General features: G+C 42.0%; 2 protein-coding genes and 1 pseudogene across 2 annotated transcripts in view; 2 read left to right on the top strand and 1 right to left on the bottom strand.

The window, feature by feature from the left end:
* The window catches only part of Fam184b (family with sequence similarity 184 member B), a 100506-nt gene extending 94678 nt beyond the window's left edge, over positions 1-5828 (top strand). The window contains exons 14-16 of the mRNA XM_059275848.1: positions 1405-1509; positions 2508-2707; positions 4408-5828. Coding sequence (XP_059131831.1) covers positions 1405-1509; positions 2508-2707; positions 4408-4501 — 399 coding nt within the window. The 3' untranslated portion in view covers positions 4502-5828. The remainder of the gene's footprint in view (positions 1-1404; positions 1510-2507; positions 2708-4407) is intronic.
* Positions 5829-10470: 4642 nt separating this feature from the next.
* Med28 (mediator complex subunit 28) lies at positions 10471-18111 on the bottom strand. Its single transcript, XM_059275847.1, has 4 exons — positions 17904-18111; positions 15534-15600; positions 14625-14737; positions 10471-12246 (listed from the first exon to the last, which is right to left on the bottom strand). The coding sequence occupies exons 1-4, from the start codon at positions 18060-18062 to the stop codon at positions 12049-12051; spliced, it is 537 nt and encodes a 178-aa protein (XP_059131830.1). The 5' UTR covers positions 18063-18111; the 3' UTR covers positions 10471-12048.
* A 728-nt stretch (positions 18112-18839) lies between these two features.
* Positions 18840-21006, top strand: LOC131921159 (lys-63-specific deubiquitinase BRCC36-like; annotated as a pseudogene).
* Positions 21007-22234: the final 1228 nt, after the last annotated feature.

Raw genomic sequence — 22234 nt, 5'->3', positions numbered from 1 at the left:
TACTAGTAAGTACTCATAAAAAAGAGGCGGCGGGGGGTGGGGGGGTGGGGGGGAGGCTGGAGAGATGGCTCAGAGGTTAAGAGCACTGGCTGCTCTTCCAGAGGACCCAGGTTCAATTCCCAGCACCCACCTGGCAGCTCACAACTGTCTGTAACTCTAGTTCCAGGGGATCTGACACCTTTACACCAATGCACATAAAATAAATTTTTTAAAAAAGGAGAGAAAGAGAAAGAGAGAGAGAGACATACAAGCAAAGAAAAAAAATCCTACTCCTAAGTTTAACAGCATTTGTTTGATGTTGATTCTGTTTTTTAACCTACAGAATTTGATAAAAATCCATTTACTTATCTTGGGATTTTAATAGAATCATTCAAATTTGCCATTGTTGACTTTCCTTTTGTATGATCAACCACCTGTTTTTCAGTAGCAAACCCATTCCCTAGACCCCCTGGAAGATTATTTCCAAGTCCTTTGATTCTATACCTCAAAAATCATTAAGACTTGATGCTCTCTTCCTTAGGGATGTCTCTCCCCTTGGTCTGTCTTTGACTCTTAGAATTTTATTAATAAAGAATAACTGCTAACTTGGTACGTGTAGGAAGGTATTGTAGTTGTGATTGTCTTTTTTAATTTAATTATTTGTTTATTTATATTTAGGTGTGTATGTGTGCACGCTACATGTATACAGGTCCCCTTTCAGCCAGAATAGGGTGTCAGACCCCCTGGACCTGGAGTTACTGACATTTGTGAACTACCTGATTATAGGCACTAGGAATTGAACTCAGGTCCTCTGGAAGAGCAGTAAGTGCTCCTAACAACTGAGCTAACTCCAGCCCCGGTTATGATTATCTTAAAAGAAAAGTCACTCAGGTTAAGAACACTCGTTGTTCTCACAGCGGGCCCAGGCTCAGTTCCCAGCACCCACATGTGGTGCTTCAGTCCTTAGCCCCACACAAATCAAGTGTGGTAGCACATGCCTGAAAACCAGCACTTGGGGGTCAGAAAGAGATCAGAAGTTCAGGGCCATGCACATCCTTGGCTAAATAGTATGTTTGAGGCCAACTTGGAGTACATGAGACCCTGTTTCAAACAAAGGCAAGGGAAAGACAGGTTGAAATTTTTTGAGTATGGGGAAGAGTTTTCTTTGATTAATTACTTTAATTTTTGTACTAGACTTTACTTTCAGATGCTCAGTATAGTTAGATTTATTTTCCTTGCTAAGGCAGCTTCCCCTTTCCTTCACTGGTAACATGAAGCCTGGAGTATTTCAGTGATTGGCCGCTTGACTGCCACTCACCTTCCCACCCCACTTCTCCAAGGCTTTCCTTCTGCCCTTCCACCATCTGGACAAGACCAGTGGCACATGCCTAAGCTCTCTAGGACCTGGTTGCATTGATTTTCCAGGAAGAGAGAAGATTTCACTATGCGGCCTTCCCCAGTGCCATGTCCCACCGGAATCGGTCCTTCTCTTTCAATCCTCACCCGGGATACTTGACCCCTTCCATGAAGGTAAATCAGTTTTAACACATACAATCTGCAGGCTTCTTTTCTTCTCAAAGTAGCTGCAGCACATTGATGGGCAGGTGGGCATCCAGTGGAACAGTCTAAAGTGCTAGCAAACAGTACTAAGAGATTGTGTGTGGCTTGTACTTTCTATGAACCCTGTGTTTTCTAAAGCAAATATGCGTCACTATTAATATCCCATCTAGATAATGGGAGAGGAGGGTAATAGTAAGAATATCCCTCTTCTTCCTGTATTTCTCTGTAATGCTTGTGGATTTTGTAAAGATGAGCATTTTCACAACTCTCTCATATCCTGCCACAGATTCTTACAAGTTGAAAAGAATCAGCATTTTATAGCTCACAGAGTAACAAACCTAGACTGAGTGGGCCTGACAGTATCTCATTTGTGCTTTTTAACTTAGGCACCTTTGTAGCAATGTAACTTGCACTCTAGAGGCTAATGAGGATGAAGGTGGAGATGAAGCGGGGCCAGTCCCTGCTACCATATGCCCTCTAAAATATTTTTAAAATTATAAAGTATGTCTTTCCCCAAGTCTTGGATAGAGATTATAGACCTGTGAGTTTTTTAAAGATGTGAAATAAAGATTGGAGAAAAAAATAGTTTGAAGGGATGGGGCATAGCTCAGTGAAAGAGCTCTGGCATGCTTGAAGCCTGGATCTCATCCCCAGCAATGCAATAAATTATCCATTAAATTAAACAAAACTGAGGCATGGTTTCACTATGTAACCCTGGCTGGCCTAGAACTTACTGTGTAGATCAAGCTGGCCTTGAACTCACAGAGATCTGCCTGCCTCTCTTCCTGAGTGATGAGATTATTAAAGGCATATGGTAATATGCCTGGACCCCAAACAAATTTTCAGACAATATATCAGTATATAAATATTACCTCTTTTCCTTGTCGTTTGAGTCAGGTAAGCCTATTTGCTTTTATAATAATGCTGTTTCCCGGGTAACACTAACAGCTTCCCTCTAACACAAACAGAAAAAGAAGATGGAGGAAGTGCCCAGCCGAGTGGTGAGCGTGCCAAACCTTGCCTCCTATGCAAAGAACTTCCTGAGTGGAGATCTGAGCTCCAGGATCAATGCCCCTCCCATAACTAAGTCACCCAGCCTGGACCCAAGCCCCAGCTGTGGCCAGCCTTACAAACCCACCCAGTTACTCGATGGGAAAACTGCCACAAGGTGTGTGGAGGGGAGGGTGAAGGTGGTACTCTGTTTCTCCAAGGGCAAGGAAGAAATTGGTGTCTTCTCAGGTACCTGCTAAGAATCTAGTATCTGATCTAAAGAGAAGGAGCCCAGCCTTGGACAATGACAGTCTAGCCAAATGGGAACACTGATGATTTTAGAAAGAAACTGTTACTCTTTGGAGTTCTGGTGCCAGATTTTAGAAGGCCTAATTTTTATGGAATCACTTTATTTATTAGATCTGTATTCAAAATCCATTTTTTCTTGGCTGTGTGGCCTTGGGCAGGTGACCTCTACAGCTCCCTGTATTTCTATCTTAAAAATGAATACAACACCTACCTGATGAGATTGGTGTGACTAAAGGAATTAATCCAGGAGATATTCTCACCCTCAGACCCGACACAGAAATGTGTCCTTTAGCTAAGGCTACTTTTCAGTGTGAATGGTATTGTTGAGGCACTTAGAGCCTCGCGATGAGTGGCTGAGTGTAGGTGGTACTGACACACCTTTCTCATCTTCCCCGTAACGTGCTTCTCTTCCAGAGGTGGGTGGGTTCACCTTTGTCTACTATTTTCCTTCTTATCAAGCCCTCCATTCAAAGGGCATGCTTTAAGTTCCAAGCTTGAGGTTTGCATTTAGAAAGGTCCTCCTCTAAAATACTCTGGTTCCAGAAGTTCTCTGCATGCCAGCCTGCCCATGGCTGTTTAGACCTCGACTGTGAGCCAGGACTAACTGGCCACCCCTGAATGAATGTAGCCCCTTTGGGTCCTGCCTGAGGAAAAAGGTCTAGGGCAGAGCATACCAGTTTGCCAGCTTTTGACTCTCATTGATAGGCACCTGTGCTTCAAGCTCTCTCTCTCTCTCTCTCTCTCTCTCTCTCTCTCTCTCTCTCTCTCTCTCTCTCTCTGTGTGTGTGTGTGTTTTAAATTACAGTATCTATAGGTCAAGTGTGGTGATGCATGCCTTTAGTTCCAGCATTCTGGAGTCAGAGGCAGGTGAATCTACATGAGTTCTAAGCCAGGACACTCTACATAGTAAGTTCTAGAACAACCAGAGCTACAAAATGAGACCCTCAAAAATTTTGATATTATTTATTGGGGAAGGGTGGCATCTGCCATGGCACACATGTTGACGTCAGAGGACAACTTCTGGAAGTCTGTTCTCTTTTACCATGTGGATTCCAGGAGTCAAACTTGGGTTCTCAGGCTTGGCAGGCTCCAATTTTATATCAAACAAGACTATTTAGCCAAGTGACAGTTCCATCGCCTGCTTTTTCTTCTTTTTGATTTATTAGGTAAATTTCATAGCCTCACTTACATGCTCACAAGTAATATTCTAGAGAAGACTCATGTTGGAACATTGTTTTGATTAATTATTTTTTTAAGTTTTTCAAATTTGGCTTACTGTCTGATATGTGCCTAAAATATAATAATGAATGGTTCAAAATGCATCTCGTTAGCACCATAGCCATCAAGTCATCAGTGAAAGAATGGAGAGCAGGTGGTGGTTAAAACAAGAACTAGACACTCTTTGGAACTCATCCTTCACAACTCATTTCCAGCTGCTAACATAGCTGGTCATGGTCTAGTACTTTGTGAAGGGATAATAAGCACTCAGCTTCTCTGGGAGAGATGGTAGGGTATTGTTTTTTACTGAATAAGTTTCAAAACCATGTAAATTTTTTCTTTGATTTTTAGAGCACAAGATGGAGAACCAGGCCAAGCCAAAGAGGCCCCACAAAAGCAAGGTTCTCCACATCAGGAGTGGTTTACCAAGTACTTTTCATTCTAAACTGGTCTTTGGGATCTGTTCCAATGAGTACATTAGAAAATCATTTCAACCATCTGAAGGAATGAATTAAAATCACCCAACCAGGTAACTAGCTGGTAGTGACTTACATGTGATAGATTGCTAAAACAAAGTATGGCACTAACATTCCAGTTTCATTGTGACACCTGCTTATTTTACAATTCTTACAGTTAAAGCTGAAACAAGCCAGTTATTAAAAATCACCCCTTGGGCAGGGCAATGGTGGCACACACCTTTAATCCCAGCAGTAAGGAGGCAGAGGCAGGCGGATCTCTGTGAGTTCCAGGACAGCCAGAGCTGTTACACAGAGAAACCCTGTCTTGAAAAACCAAAAAAAAAAAAAAAAAAAAAAAAAAAAAGAGAAAGAGAGAGAAAACAAAACAAAAAAAAGCACCCCTTGGAAAATGCTATTAATCTATTTCTAGTGCCTGTAATATCACACTCCACTTGGTGGGATATCAGATATGCGACTGCCATGGTCTGCTTTAAAAATGTTTTCATTTTTTCTTGGTCATCTCCACTCAAAGAATCATGCTATATATTTCCACATATATAAAACGATAATTCCAAAATGCACATCTCACCTCAATATGAAGAGGAATAAAATAAAGCCAATGAAGACAAAACAAACGAAAAACACCAAACCTACCAGGAATGGACTGTAGCATGCTTGGACTGCACGTTTTGGCTTCCAAGGTCTAGCACAGGCCACAGACTACAGAGGGACAACACCTACCTCACCCGGGACTCTGCAAGATTAAGCAGTATACTCTAGGTACAGCCATCAGCCGGAACTGGAATGCTCATGAACTACTACTGTTCCACCTGCCACACATCAGCTTCAGCGATGTGTGGCAACACATTATGCAACAGTCTTTTGTGGAGGATTCTAGACTGTCCTCTGATGTCAAAGATTGCTGCACCTCATACATCGCCTCAGATGTATGGCTTCCCCACCACATGGACTCCCAGGAGAGCCGGGAACTGCCCGTGGTGCTGAACTTGAGATCGGTCCGTGTCTTACCCTCTGACAGAGCAGATCTGACACAATTTTCAGTGGGTAGATTTTTCTCTCTGGTGCTGGCCCAGCAAGTGGCTTATCAACAGATGCCAATTCTATGCATTGTCAAATATTTGCTCTTTGAATAAAACCCTAAACAACTGGGCAATAAAAATGGCTATGGCTTGTATAATTAGGTGAAGATAGAGCTCTGAAACAAATTTCACATTAAGTTCAGATTGTCTACAAATAAAATGTACATAATTAGATCATTTTTAGAGAAATGTAAGTAAAGTAAGTTAAAAAGCCAAACAAGAGTATGTTGTTGTTGTTGTTGTTGTTTCCGTGTTAGAATTTGAACACAGGCTCTTCCTTGCCGCTGGTTAGGGAAGTGTTACATCACTGACTTACGCTGCCGCCCAGCGATAGATGGATGCAAACGTTCGTCACCATATTTGGAATGCCCCATTATTTTTCAGTGCCAACTTTTTCTTTCCTGCTCAGGATGTGTCTGATATAACCTGAAGACACTGCAGTGTTGGACTGCTATACTAAAATTTTCAAGATGGGGTTAATTCACAGACAACAGAAATGTCTTATTTGAGGGCTAAGAAAACCATGAAGGTGCTAGCAGAGTGAGAAACCCATCCTTTACCAATCTCCACTATGGGACCTCATGTGCAACGAAGCTGGCTTAAGTCTCTTTAAAAGGGCCCCAGCCCCATTCATGAGCATGCGCCTTTCACTGCTTCGTCACCTCTCACTCTTCACCTCCTAGTACTACAGAGTAAGTATCCTCTATCCCAGCACGTGGGACCAAAGTGCTTTAGAGTGGTATAGCCCGTGGTTAGCATGTACAAGGCCCCGAGTTCAGCCCCACTATTAAAAAACAAAAAAAACCCCAAAACCTGTAAGGTTTTGTATATTTTCAAACTCATGCATATACACAAGTTATCTTAAGAATGGGACCCAAGTCTAAACATGATATTCCCTCCATATCCAACCTAGTCTTAGTGCACCTCCATTTTAACTCAAAAGTCTAAGTTTCCACTTACTGCATCAGGTAGTACTGGGAAAGTTTAGATTTGGGAGCATTTTGGATTTTTGGATTAGGAAATGCCCAGTCTGTTTCCCACTAAGTCTACTTGATAATTAGCAGTGAGCACCATTTTTATTGCAGGCTTTAAGACATTAGCTACAGATGGTTCTGCTTTTTTAATCTGGGCATTTCTCCAGCACTGCAACTTTTGGTAAGGAGCAACAGACTCCTTTTCTGCCCAGTGTATTATCTTTTTTGCTGCTGAAACCAAATACCTGACCAAAAACTCAGAAAATCTTATCATGGTTCAAAGTTTTGATGGTTCAATCCACCATGGCAGAGTAGGTGTGGGGACAGGGCCGAGGCAGCTGGTCACACTGTATCCAGATGGGAAGCCGTAAGCAAAGAATGCCCAGCTCACTTTCTCCTTTATTCAGTACTGGATCCCTGCCCATGGGTGGTGCTGCCCACACATAGGGTGGGCCCTCCCACCTCAGTCAGCATAATCTAGAAGAAACTTCCTCACAGACATGCCAAGAGGCCTTTCTCCTAGCTGAGTCTAAATCCTGTCAAGTTGGTAATAGCCATCAGATGGGTAAAGGTGGTCATTCATTTCATCCAGCAGGATGTCTGGTAGTTTGGATAACATGGTGACTTTATTTTGGACTGTAAGATTATAAAGTGATTTGTCTAACTTTATCATCACCTCAGGGTGTCTGAGGTTGGGTGTTCTGACCCTGTTGACCTCAGCAGAGTAACAGGGCAAGCACTGCTGAGTGCTTATGGACATTTTCAGGTCTGTGCTGTCTGGGCAAGGATAGTTCAGAAGTCTGGACTAGGGTGACTGACATTGCTCCTGAGCAGACTGCCCACTAGAGGCCTGATGGTTGCAGCCATGCTGGGCAGGCTAATACCCAGGACAGGTACATCCAACGTTAAGTTTCTGTAACTATTTTATGCAACAGCACTTTTGAGGGCAAAACTGAATAGGAGTCTTCAGTTGGGGCCCAGCTCTCAGGAATGCCAACAGTTAGTGGTTAAAGAAGCAGAGAGAAAAAGGAAGACATCTTCCAGGGCTAAGTTCAGGTTCAGAAGAAGTCAGTGTCCATCTGATTTGCAGTCAAAGATGATCATAAGCACAATTGTAAGATGATCATAAGCACAACTCTAAGATGATCATAAGCACAATTGTAAGATGATCATAAGCACAACTGTAAGATGATCATAAGCACAATTGTAAGATGATCACAAGCACAACTGTAAGATGATCATAAGCACAATTGTAAGATGATCATAAGCACACTTGTAAGATGATCACAAGCACAATTGTAAGATGATCACAAGCACAACTGTAAGATGATCATAAGCACACTTGTAAGATGATCATAAGCACAACTGTAAGATGATCATAAGCACAACTGTAAGATGATCATAAGCACAATTGTAAGATGATCACAAGCACAACTGTAAGATGATCACAAGCACAACTGTAAGATGATCATAAGCACAACTGTAAGATGATCACAAGCACACTTGTAAGATGATCACAAGCACAACTGTAAGATGATCACAAGCACAATTGTAAGATTATCACAAGCACAACTGTAAGATGATCACAAGCACAACTGTAAGATGATCATAAGCACACTTGTAAGATGATCATAAGCACACTTGTAAGATGATCATAAGCACAATTGTAAGATGATCATAAGCACACTTGTAAGATGATCATAAGCACAATTGTAAGATGATCATAAGCACACTTGTAAGATGATCACAAGCACAATTGTAAGATGATCACAAGCACAACTGTAAGATGATCACAAGCACAACTGTAAGATGATCACAAGCACAATTGTAAGATGATCACAAGCACAACTGTAAGATGATCATAAGCACAACTGTAAGATGATCACAAGCACAACTGTAAGATGATCATAAGCACAACTGTAAGATGATCATAAGCACACTTGTAAGATGATCACAAGCACAATTGTAAGATGATCACAAGCACAATTGTAAGATGATCATAAGCACACTTGTAAGATGATCATAAGCACAATTGTAAGATGATCATAAGCACACTTGTAAGATGATCACAAGCACAATTGTAAGATGATCACAAGCACAACTGTAAGATGATCACAAGCACAACTGTAAGATGATCACAAGCACAACTGTAAGATGATCATAAGCACAACTGTAAGATGATCACAAGCACAACTGTAAGATGATCATAAGCACAACTGTAAGATGATCATAAGCACACTTGTAAGATGATCACAAGCACAATTGTAAGATGATCACAAGCACAATTGTAAGATGATCATAAGCACACTTGTAAGATGATCATAAGCACAATTGTAAGATGATCATAAGCACACTTGTAAGATGATCACAAGCACAATTGTAAGATGATCATAAGCACACTTGTAAGATGATCACAAGCACAATTGTAAGATGATCACAAGCACAACTGTAAGATGATCACAAGCACAACTGTAAGATGATCATAAGCACAACTGTAAGATGATCATAAGCACAACTGTAAGATGATCATAAGCACAACTGTAAGATGATCATAAGCACAATTGTAAGATGATCATAAGCACAACTGTAAGATGATCATAAGCACACTTGTAAGATGATCATAAGCACAATTGTAAGATGATCATAAGCACACTTGTAAGATGATCACAAGCACAACTGTAAGATGATCATAAGCACAACTGTAAGATGATCATAAGCACAACTGTAAGATGATCATAAGCACAATTGTAAGATGATCATAAGCACAACTGTAAGATGATCATAAGCACAATTGTAAGATGATCATAAGCACACTTGTAAGATGATCACAAGCACAATTGTAAGATGATCATAAGCACACTTGTAAGATGATCATAAGCACACTTGTAAGATGATCATAAGCACAACTGTAAGATGATCATAAGCACAACTGTAAGATGATCATAAGCACAACTGTAAGATGATCATAAGCACAATTGTAAGACGATCATAAGCAGACTTGTAAGATGATCATAAGCACAATTGTAAGATGATCATAAGCACAATTGTAAGATGATCATAAGCACACTTGTAAGATGGACAAATAGAGTTGCGGTGGACTAGAGATGGATCCTGAATAAGGAGCTGGGAAAAATCAAGAGAAATGTTGAAGAGAATTTGGGTGAGCTGCAGGGAAGGGGCAACGGGGCAGACAGTTCAAGTGGCAGAAGCACCACAGTGGTTAATCCTGAGAAAGCAACTGGCCTGGGACCCACCGACATGTGGCAAGGGTCTTACTCAGGGAGGCAGCTGCAACAGAAAGGGGTTTGAAAAGTTTCCTTAAATCTGCTGGGTTACATGTGGGAGCAGCAAGCCAAGGGAAGTCTCTGAAAGACATGCAGCTTGGAGTTTCTGTTCATTCAACAACCAGCAAGCTGCCAGGTAGTAAAAACTGATGGAGCTGGGGAGAAGTGGAGATACCTCAGTTAAGTAACTTTCACACAAGCCAAAGACCTGAGCTCAGATCTGCTGTACCAGAACAAAAAGCCCAGCAGAGTAGCTCAATCCTAGTGCTGGGAAGTAAGAGAGGCAGGAGGATCACTGAAGTTTGCCAGCCAGCAAGCCTTGTATAGTACAGTAATCCCCATATTCAGTGAGAAATTGTGTATCAAAAACTAAGGTGGAAAGAGATGACACATGACATGGATCTCTGGGTTCACAAAAACTTCACGTGGACCCCTTCCCCCAAACAAGTTCACAGATATACTATACACACACAAAAAGGATGCTTACAAACTGACAAAAATGGGGAAATCATTCTACCCATTGAACTCAATGAAGTAACAATAACTTGTATCTATACTAATTTAAAATACTTTTACTAAGCACAAAGGACAATCCCAGTATTTTCACCATCTCCTTTATTATTGAAACACCAACCAAAATGTCATCAGTTTATTTAGGTTTTAGCCAAGAAATGCACAAAATGTAAACCTGACAGTCAGTGCTTCATAAAGTGAGTGCCCACCCCCTAACCGTGGGGGTTTGTGAAACAGGATTTCATGTCGCCTACAACAACCTCAAAACTTGTTATGTAGCTGAAGATGGCATTAAACTCTGATCCTCCTACCTCTGCCTCCCAAATGCTAGATTGCAAACACGCCACCATGCCCACCCTAAATTTTTTAACACTGTTTAACTTATACATTTTAATTAAGGGGACTTGATGGCCTCAGGCTGGTTCTCATTGGTCCATGTGCTAAATACCATTCAACCAAGCATGCACATGAAAATAGTAAAATACTGCATAATCAAGAAGATGCCTAATTCTCACAGGCATACTGCAGAGCAAGTAACACAGAGAGCCACAATTTATAATGCATATGGAGAACTAAAGTTGAGAAACAAAAAGGCTATGTCCTGGGATGCAATGAAGGGCATTCAGAAGCTTCACGGACCAGATGGCTGCCCCAGACTAGGCAGGGAGTGGACATCAATGCTTGTGCCCAGGGATTTGAGGCTCCAGAAAACAAAATGGGCAAGACCAAAAACAAGCTGCAGATGCACTGACTGTTCACGAGGTATAGAATATTTTGTTTTGAGTAAAGAGAGGTACTCTACTCTGAAAAAAATAAATAACAAGCATATAAAACTCAGACAATCCAAGCTAGCCTTTGGCCCTCAGACCTCACCTGTGCCTTCCTGCGACTCCATTCCTTACACTGACCATCACTGCACAGCCCAGAGCACTCAGCACATGCTCCTGATGTGAGTGCCTTCAAGACAATGAAAAAGGACCCAGAAAACGCAGCTTACCCCAGATAAAATCCAACATTAAGGTAAGCATCCTCCTGTAATAAAATATGCCAGTGGCAGCATATTTTAACCACTTTTGACACACATGCAAAATATGCTCACCTTGTGCCCCTCTGGAAACATGGCATTGTTGAGTCAGATTCCTCGTGAGGTAGTTCCAAGTTTTGAAACAGCAAATCTACAGATTTGCCTACACTACCATGGGTGGTTGTAAAGGCTGACACCAAACTCTATATCCCCTGGCTTCTCAAACTATTAAAAATCTTTTCCTTCAGGTTGTACCAAATTCACAACTAAAATAAACCAAAGAGATGAAGGCACAAAATGACAAATGTCAAAGGCCACGTGAGAATGTGTGTGATCACCCCCACAATCCAAACTTCCCTAAAGAATTAAAAAGCAAACCAACAAACTTTACTTGGTTTATCAATGCTTTAGGTATTTTATAAAGTAAGAGAACTAGAGAAGCTGAGGCAGGGGAATTGTAGGTTCAAGGTCAGCCCGAGTTTCTTATTTACATCCTATCTTATAAATAAGAGATCATAAAAATGGGCAGAACATAAACTAACACCATGACACTACCCCACAGAGTTCCTCCAATACAGCATGTCTAGAAGGAAAGATGCCTGGCAGGATCACAAGGCTGCATGGCAGCCCAGCGTGCTTTCAGGTCTGCTTCAGGGGTGCAGGAATATTGGCAGATGCTTGCTCAAGGAAGGCCAAGGAGCCCTGTGGCATTTCGGCCGGCTTCTTGTGCTGCACATTGATGTCGTCCAGCACCTGCTGCCAATGCCTCAGTTTTGTCAAGTGCTTCTGGACCAGCGCATCTTTCCGCTGCAGTTCACTCCTTAGTTCGGAGACATCCTACAGATGACGGTGGGAAGGGGAAAAAGAAAGGGATGAGGTTAGTCATCATAAACAAGAGTAAATGGATAAAGCTCATTTACATAGTTAGGAACACTCAGAATGACCCTGGTGGCGCAGGCCTGTAACCCCGCTACTTGGAAGGCTGGGGCAGGACCATCAAGTTTAAGGCCAGAATGAGTTCAAGGCCAGCTTGGGTAACTCAGGGAGTTATGATTCCCCTGTCTCAAAACAAAAGAATAAGAAGAGGGGTGGAGGTATAGCTCAACTGAAGAAGGCCTACCTAGAAATTCTGAAATGGCACCAAAGAAACAAAAAAGCAACACTAAAGCCAATTCCAAACCAAGGGAATCCACCAAAGTGTTGAAAGCTCATCACTCTGCTGCTCTACTATCTGAATCAGCCAAAGCAAATCTTTTTTGTTTGTTTTTTTGAGACAGGGTTTCTCTGTGTAGCCCTGGCTGTCCTGGAACTCACTCTGTAGACCAGGCTGGCCTGCCTAACCTCTGCTGGAGTTAAAGGTCTACACCACCACCGCCTAGCAAAAGCAACTCTTCCAATGAGAGATGTTTGCTAACAACAAGAATTTTAATATTTAATGGTTTTTCTTTTAATAAGTAAAAATAAGCCTTACAATTAAAAATTACCAGCCAAGCCGGGTGGTGGTGGCGCATGCCTTTAATCCCAGCACTTGGGAGGCAGAGGCTGGTGGATCTTTGTGAGTTCGAGGCCAGCCTGGTCTACAGAGCGATATCCAGGAAAGGCGCAAAGCTACACAGAGAAACCCTGTCTCAAAAAACAAAAAAATTAAAACTTTAAAAAAAAATTACCAGCCGAGCTGTGGTGGTGAGCCTTTAATCCCAGCACTCAGGAGGCAGAGACAGACTGATCTCTGAGTTCAAGGCCTGCCTGGTCTACAGAGTGAGATCCAGGACAGGCACCAAAACAACACGGAGAAACTCTGTCTCGAAAAAACCAAAACCAAAACTAAACAAAACAAAACAAAAAAATTAAAAATTACCTTAGAATCCAAAAGACCACTGTTGAAAAACACCAAATACTGAAAATACGAAAAGGTGTTAACAGCTGTCTTTAAGAATCCACATTACTGTTCTATAATTTAGATTTTGTAGTGTCAAAAGTACATCTTTTTCAAAAGTTTAATATGAACAGTGGTGGTAATTCCTGTATTAGAATTTGGCTTTGGGTCCAGAGATGGCTCAGTGGTTAAAGAGCACTTGTTGCTATTGCAGAGGACCTGGGTTTAGTTCCCAGGACCCACGAGACAGCTCACCACCACCTACAATTCTAGTTCCAGAGGATCCAATGCACTCTTCTAGCCTCTATGAGAACTGCATACACATGGTGCGCGCGCACACACATGAGGGCAAACACTCATACACATAAAATTAAAAAAAGCAAAATGCTTAAATGGTAGCCTTAACCATTTCCACATACTATTTGAGCATTTATATCAAGAAGTGACCTGGTACAACAGACTGTAAGAATATCATCTTCTTACTAATCCTGTTATCAACAGCTGGTCTCTGGCTGAAAAGATCCTTTCTGGTTAACTCGTCATGGTCAACTTGTTATTTCAAAAGCTGCCAAAATCCATTACTCTCAAATTTGCGTTTCTCAGTGGCAGTATCACTGGCCTTGAGGCTGGAAGTTCAGAATCTTCTATATTGGGGTGGTAGGAATCATCTCACTTACTCAATAACATTAAAGCTTTCTAGTTCTTGTGGCAACTCATTTCCAAATATCTCAGTTTAAAACAAACCAACCTTTTAAGGAACCTTGGCTAGAATATTTACCTTTAATCTTTTAAAGATAAAGAATCTCACTATATAGCCCTGGCTGGCCTAAGAATTTGCTATGTGGCCAGACTGGCTTTGAACTTACAGAGAGATCTGCCTGCCTCTGCCTCCTTAGAGCTGGGATTAAATATATGCACCATCATGCCTTTTTGATTACTTAATAATATTTACTTTTTGATTCCTTAGACAAAGTACATAGCCCATTTCCTATGTGCTAGGTACCAGGTAAGACAATTTGGGGATACAGTTACAGTTCCTGTCCAAATTAACTTTTTATCTATACTGATAGTTGTCCAATTGTTCTCAGGAGGCAAAGCCTGCTTTTTAAGAGAACTTTTCCATAAAAAGCAGGGTGTGAAGTAGGTAGGCAGAGCTGTTTGCAGTTCTGCTCCCTCCCAATGATCTCCCAGGTGTCCAGGCTGTCACCAACACTGGTACCCGCAGCACTTCACCGACCTCTAAAGATCTCCTACAACTCACAGGAAGAGAGTTAAGACACAGTGGAATCTTAATGACACTTGTTCTCCCTAAAAGTTGGGGGGAAAGCCAAATTTATACCTCTTTGATAACTTGATCCGGTTTCTGGACAGACAACTGCAACCTTTTTTGTAAGAAAAAACATTCTGTCTGTCTTGCAATGTCCAAAAACTTCTGAATACACTGATCAACACCTTAAAAAAGAGAGAGAGACCAAAAGTTTTAAGGAAAACACTAGATGTATTTATCTCCCACTTAAATGAATAAGTAAAATATTAAAACAGCAGTTCCTCACAGACATAATTTGGGATTTTAATCTGGAAGACAGCAACAACAATCATTTCCAAGTTCCCATGTGTAACTATCATGAAGCCCTCCAAAGAAACATAATCCAGACACTCAGCAATTAGGACCACAATTTCCATTTAGAATGGAATAGGTGAAATACAGTAAAAAGTCACTGAACAGTGGAGGTGAGAATACGCACGCACAATAGACTCACTCCTCTGTCAGAGCTAGTCAAAAGAGCAATATAACTGGTGGGTTTTTTTTTTTTTTGTTTTTTTTTTTTTCCGAGACAAGGTTTCTCTGTGTAGCTTTGCACCTCTCCTGGAACTCACTTGGTAGCCCAGGCTGGCCTCGAACTCACAGAGATCCGCCTGGCTCTGCCTCCCGAGTGCTGGGATTAAAGGCGTGCGCCACCACCGCCCGGCTAACTGGTGGGTTTTTAAAACAGTTCTTACTAGTTTTCTTTATGGACATGAAAAGTTCATTTTAAGTGGTTCATAACGAAAACATGTGAGCAAGTGAACTGAACAGAGGCAGCAGTTTATGGGGACTATCTGCATCCATCTTACTCCCTGGAAAAGTTCGAAGACACATGCAGGGCTAAGCATACAAATATAAAATCAGCAATAGCAATCTTGCTTAAAAAAAAAAAAAAAAAAAAAAAAAAAAAAAAACACCTATCTGCAAAGAGGAAAATCTTACCAGTTCGAATTTCTTCCTGATCAGTTCCATTGACATAATCCTGACTCACAAGGGAAGCAAAGCAAGCCTGTGTGAGTAAAACATAAAAAAACATTATTTACACACTGAACTATTACTTATGAACAGAAATAACCTCTCCTGAGGCCATTCAATGAGTGGTCACTTTCTCAGTTTGTGCCTAAGAAGACTTTGGACCAATGTAAACACTTGGTAAAATGAATATCAACTAGTTTGGCAACTGAGACACCGGTATTTGCTGGCACCATCATATGGTCTCATTCCACACCTGGATACCTTTCAATCCCACCACAGTCACTTTGGCTGGTCCTTACATAAATTGTATGTATCACCATCTCAAGATGTCATCTGTCTCCTCTTTCTAAATGGTCCCTGTCCTACTCATGCTCTACAGTGGAGCTCGGCATGCTTTTCACCTAAATAATTGACATTGCTATCCATTCTTTTCAGCCACTATTATTTATCTTCTACCAACAGGTCTGCCTGTGTGGTTCAGCACTACATTCTAAGTACTTGGAATACCACTTGGCATTTAACCAAGAGGTGTCTGTGTAATAAATGGTTAGTGCCACATGGATAATCAAGTCCCAAAGATCTTCTGAAAGGGTACCAACTGAGCCATTCATGTGAGTGGTTACATGAGGCACAAGTAGGCCCCAGAAAAGACAAAAAGGGTGAACGAGAACATGGATGGCAGCTGACAAATGAATACAGGATAGGGAGAAAGAGCCCTGCCAGCAGTGAGCAAACATCTGTGTAAAACACAAGACACCGAATCAAATTTAGGTTCCAATCGTAAGCCATAACTACATGTGAGGTTCCTTTTGGAAGCAATAAATCCTTCTACCCAGCTCCAGATTTTTTTGGGTGGTTGTTTTTTTTTTTTTTGGTTTTGTTTTTTGAGACAGGGTTTCTCTGTGTAGCTTTGAGCCTTTCCCGAAACTCACTCTTGTAGCCCTTGAACTCAGAGAGATCCGCCTGGTTCTGCCTCCCGAGTGCTGGGATTGAAGGCGTGCGCCACCACCACCTGGCACTCCAGCTCCAGATTTAAAGTATAGAAACCATCACAAGATTTCCCACTCCTGCAACAGCTCAACAAATCAGACTGCCCATCCTGTGTACTGTAAAAGTTTGTTTTGGTTTTTTTTTTTTGGTTTTTGGAGACAGGGTTTCTCTGTGTAGCTTTGTGCCTTTCCTGGAACTCACTTGGTAGCCCAGGCTGGCCTTGAACTCACAGAGATCCGCCTGGCTCTGCCTCCCGAGTGCTGGGATTAAAGGCGTGCGCCACCACCGCCCTTATAAAAGTTTGACAGCCAGGGCTACACAGAGAAACCCTATCTCGAAAAACCAACCAACTAACCAACCAAGCAAACAAAACTAACTTCTGAAACTTTAGTTCCCAGAGCACCTCCCGCCCCCATTATCCTTTGAAAAACATTTAAAGCATGGGCCTTTATCGACAGCCGGTCTTATGAAAGAAAAAAAATGCATTAAGTATATAAAAAGGCTAGTTTTCTAGGACTGCTGGGATGGCTAATCATGTAGGAAGACGTTTGCTACGAAACCTAAGTTCCATACCTTTCACTCACATGGTGGATGTAGAGAACTGACTTCAAGTTGTCCCTCTGACCTCCACAAGCACACTAATAACAAATAAATAAACGCAATACAATTTATTTTTAAAAGGATGTGCTTTTCATTAGTATGACTAGGCCACCTTTTACCTGGCAAGGCAGAAGGCCGGAGTACTAGTGTTCACTTGCACAAACCCAAGGCCGACTTTGGACAAGTTACTTATGAGTCTTAGTTTCTGCATCCACGAAGAGGGGGTGATCCCAAATGTTCTACCAAAGTTTCTTCCCACAGTAAGAGCTCAATTTGTCCTAACAAAGCATTTACCAAACGACTAGCAAGCGAAAGCCAAAGACCCCAAGGGGTAGGCACCCAAATCGAAAAGCTAACAGGTAAAAAGGTGCCCGGGGCCACTGGAAGGTCTACACAGATGAGACAAAACCGGGAAAAGCGTACAATATGTGACCTGAAAACTCAGAGGAGCTCAGCCGAAAGGCTCCGATCCAGGGAAAACCAGCTCCTCCTACTAGACCCGCGGAGGTCAAAGCCGGATGGGACTCGAAAGAGCCCCCAGGTGGATGGAGTTGTCTCCAGGAATGTGGCGGTTGCGGGGGCAGACCTGAGACCACCGGCCACGAGCCGCACCCAGCCTACGGCGGGCGGCTTCAGTTCCCCGATCGCCGGCATCCACGGGACGCTGGCACCGAGACGGGCGTGAACCCGCGCGACTTCTGCACGCGAGTGAAGGCGGCGCCAAGACGCCCACGTCTCTCGGCTTACCTCGAACGACGACTCCAACTCGTCCACCAAAGTGCTGTTGGACGGTCTCGAAGCCCCAGGCGCTGCCTGCAGAAGCGACGCCTGGCCTGGGAGCCCCGGCGGGGGCGGCGGGGGACCGGGTGGCTGCCCGGAGAACATGCCGCCGAGAGACCCCGCCATCCCCGCAATGGCGGTTGGAAACGCCTCTCGGGCCTGCGCGCGCAGCCAGCCGGATCACGTGGCGGGCGTGGTCACGTGACGGGCGGAGCGTCTGTCCCGCCCCGAGGAGACTCGAGACACCTGAAACCGTTTTCTATGCGTTCGCGACGGTTTACCCTTTACTGACTTAAGTACTAAAGGGTTGGGCTGGTTTAAACCGGTCATGTGCGGAGACTGAACTCGCGCGCGGGCCTCCCCGCCACTGGCCGATCCCTGAAAATGTTCAGGGACCTTCCTTAGCCAAGTCTTTCCCGAGGCCCCTTAGTAAAATGAGGAGTCATCTATTCATTCCGCGGTGATCGAGGGCTTGCTAGGTACCAAATGCCAACGACTGACATCCTGAAGGCTGCCCATGCTCCTGACCCGGTTCTTAACATAGTATGGTAACATCAGAGAGAAAGTCGCTGTGCTTATGGTTTTTGGTTTTGTTTTTCGAGACAGGGTTTCTCCGTGTAGTTTTGGTGCCTGTCCTGGAGCTCGCACTGTAGACCAGGCTGGCCTCGAACTCACAAAGATCCACCAGCCTCTGCCTCCCAAGTGCTGGGATTAAAGGTGTGCGCCACCGCCGCCCGGCCTGTGCTTATGTTTTAATAGTTTATGGTTTTAAAAAGCCAAATAACTTTTTTGTGTTTAGTTTTACAACACTTAACTGATTCCTTCCAGTTAGGCACTGTTTAATAATCTAGAAGTAGTAGTACACACCCCAAATTGATGTGTGTATATATATATATGGAGAGAGAGAGAGAGAGAGTAGTATTTGTAAGTACTATGGAAAGTAATGCTTGTGAGAGGACAGCTAAGTGCTCTTTGATGGGTGATTGAGGAGGGCCTCTCTAAAGAAATGCCCTGCCTGGTTAATCAGTTTTATTCAACTGTATACCCAACATTCAACTCTGCCTGGCAAATATCAAGAAACATTTGTTGACTGAAAGAATAAGTCAGGAGGCTTGGGCAGATGGCTGACCTCCAGGCTGGGAAGGCTGCATCTGATCCCCGGATTGGCCAGGCTTCAGTGGGCCCATGGCAGATGTGAGTTGAGCCTACAAAGATGGTGGTTCATCTTGAATCTGAGGCTTTCCTAGTTTGTCTCAACCATACTGTGAGCACAGATGAGAGGGGGTGCTGGGTCTATGTATATGGGAGATAGATACCATCAAATTGTTGATATTCATTCTGTCATTGTCTTGCAACGTTGTGACAAGAGAAAGGACCCTGTAGAAATTTCTCCAGATCAGCCATCTGCAACCTTAACAGAGGTAACAGGTCACCCCCTAAGAGTTATTGGCTGGTATTATTCCCACTATCATATAGCCATTTGGCTTTCCCATGTCAAAGTCCATAACACAAGCCATGTACCAAAAGATGCATCAAGGCCTTGTAGAACTTACTTTTTCTTGTTTCATAGAAGATAAAAACACAAAGACTGGTCAGGTACTCTATACTAGCTTCCCATCCATACAAGCCCAAAAGAGCTCAGAGTATGAGAGAATCAAAATCCCAATTCATAATGAACCTCATATGACTATGGGGAAAGTATGCCCCAGTCAGCAGTAGAGCTACAGAGGATCCTGTGTCAGGAAAAACAGGATGCATACAGAAGGATTTACAGTCTTAGATATCTGGGCTCAGTAACCAAGATCCATAATGCTATATGTTTACCAAACGAGTGCAGTCAGATGTCAGCGGTCAGTGGGCCTCTACTGCAGTGGTTGGAGGACAAGCTGGAACAAAGCCAGAAGCATTTGCAAGAGTCACAAAAGAAAAGGAAGACCTTATAGAAGAGCTCTTTCCTAGAATAAAGCAGGAGGGAAAAATGTGGTAGATCAAAATACCTGGATACAATTTATTAAGCTAAATCAATTTTGAAGATGATAAAGTTGGAGGGCTTACATTATGTAACTTCAAGATTTATAAAGTTGCAGCAATCAAGGCACTGTGCTATTCACAGAAGAACAGATATATAAATCAATGAAACAGAAAAGAAAATCCAGCAATAAACCCGCAATAGCATGCTTGACTAATTTGACAAAGTATAAAAATGATTCAAGGAAAAAAGGACAGTCATTTCAACAAACTGAATCTTCACAGGCCAACAAAATAAATTATAAAAGTACCTCAAAATGTATTGTGGATTTAAATGTAAGAAAACTTTTAGAAAAAAATCATTCAAGAAAAAAATTTTAGGAGTCAAATTCTCAAACTTCACCTCAAAAGCACAGTCCACAAGAAAATAATGTAAATATATTGGACTTTGTCAAAATTAAAACTTTATATTCTGTAAAGAAATAAAGAGAACAAGCAAGAAATTATTTGCAAACCATGTAATATCTGATCAATATGGGAAAGATAATATGCTCAAAACTCAAAAATAAACAGTCCCAGTAGAAAATGAGAAAAGACATGAACATTTTCACCAAAGAGACTGCATATAGAAGGCAGATGTGAAAAAAAGAAGGCAGATGTGAAAATATAGTGAATTTCATACATCATTGGGGAATGCAAATTAAAACTACAATGTGATATGGCGATTACTTACCAGGATTGCTCAAGAGAAAACAGTGAAAACATCAAATACTACCGAGGGTGCAAACTAATTTTGCATATACCAATGAAAGGAATGTAAAATACAGCTATTGGGTAGACGAGTTTGGAAATCCTTATAAAGTTAAACATACGCTTAACATGATCCATCAGTAGGACTTTCTTGGAAAAAGCAAAAACAACTAATACAAACATTTTTGTGTCAGCTTTATTTGTGATAGCCTCAGATTAGAAATAACCCAAATGTTGTGTAGTGGGGAAATAGTTTAACAAGCCATTCTTGCCACGGAATACTACTCTGCAGTGGAAAGGAACAACTGCTAACATCTGCAGCTTAGATGAGCTTTGTGACACACACACACACACACACACACGTTTAATTTTCATGAATAAAATGAGATTATCGTAAGTGACCATTAAGGTTACTTTTTGATCAGTGTTGATGTATGTCAGAAGGAACACGATATGCATGAGATGTGTGATTATTTTCCTAGTTACACCAATATGGTTTTTCTTGTACAAAATATTGCATTCCTATACACAACTCTCTGATTCTGCATTTTGAATCACAGTCAAAACTCTGATGGGAAGAGCTGGTACTTGTTTAGATAAGTGTATTCTCCCCTCTGTTTTTTGTTTTGTTTTGTTTTGTTTTTGTTTGTTTGTTTGTTTTGGTTTTTCAAGACAGGGTTTCTCTGTGTAGCTTTGCACCTTTCTTGGAACTCGCTTTGTAGACCAGGCTGGCCTTGAATCCACAGAGATCTGCCTGCCTCTGCCTCCCGAGTGCTGGGATTAAAGGTGTGCACCACCACAGCCCGGCTCCCCTCTGGTTTTGTTGTTGTTTGTTTTAAGCTTTTTTTTTTTTTTTTTTTTTTTTTTTTTTAAGGTAAGGCCTCACGCTACAACCCAGGCTGGTCTCAATCTAGCAATCTTCTTGCCTCTACCTCCAAGTCCTGAGATTATAGGCATATATCACCATGGCTGGCTGCTGCTTTATTTTCCATACATGGAACTCTGCATCCTGACTTTTGTGTACACTGCATTTGAAATCACTGCTCCAAAAGTCACCAGTGCCTAGTATGTAGTCAAACTCATATGGATTTTAGAAACTGTGATTAAACCTTAGCTTGACACAATTGGTCATTCTTCTAAATCTACTTTTGGTCTTTGTTACTCTATTTTTTATTATTCCCTATTCTCTGACTGTCCCTTCTAAAATTCATTCATAAGCCTCTCTGTGCAGTTACAAACAAATCTATTTCTCTATATATACCTCTGTCTGAACTCCAGACTTACATTTCCAGCTACCCATTATATATTTCCACTTGTTAGTCTTATCCCCCCATTAAATTTGATAAATCTAAATCTTAACACATTTTTGGCCTAACCTATATTCTCTTACATTTCTTACCTAAATGAAGGGAGCATCCATATACACACAGGCAAACCCAGTATCTCTATTACATTTTACATTGCTTGCATTGAGATAGTTATAGCAATTTGAAATTCTTTTTGTAATCTAATCAGAGTTGCAACTTGTAGACTAGGCACAAGGGGAAAGCAATGGGCAGATGGGGTGGGTGCTAAGGTGC

The sequence above is a fragment of the Peromyscus eremicus genome, chromosome 10, assembly GCF_949786415.1.
Source record: "Peromyscus eremicus chromosome 10, PerEre_H2_v1, whole genome shotgun sequence".
NCBI lineage: Eukaryota > Metazoa > Chordata > Mammalia > Rodentia > Cricetidae > Peromyscus > Peromyscus eremicus.
The sequence above is the reverse complement of the archived record's forward strand: the minus strand, read 5'-3'. Positions and strand labels throughout refer to the sequence as shown.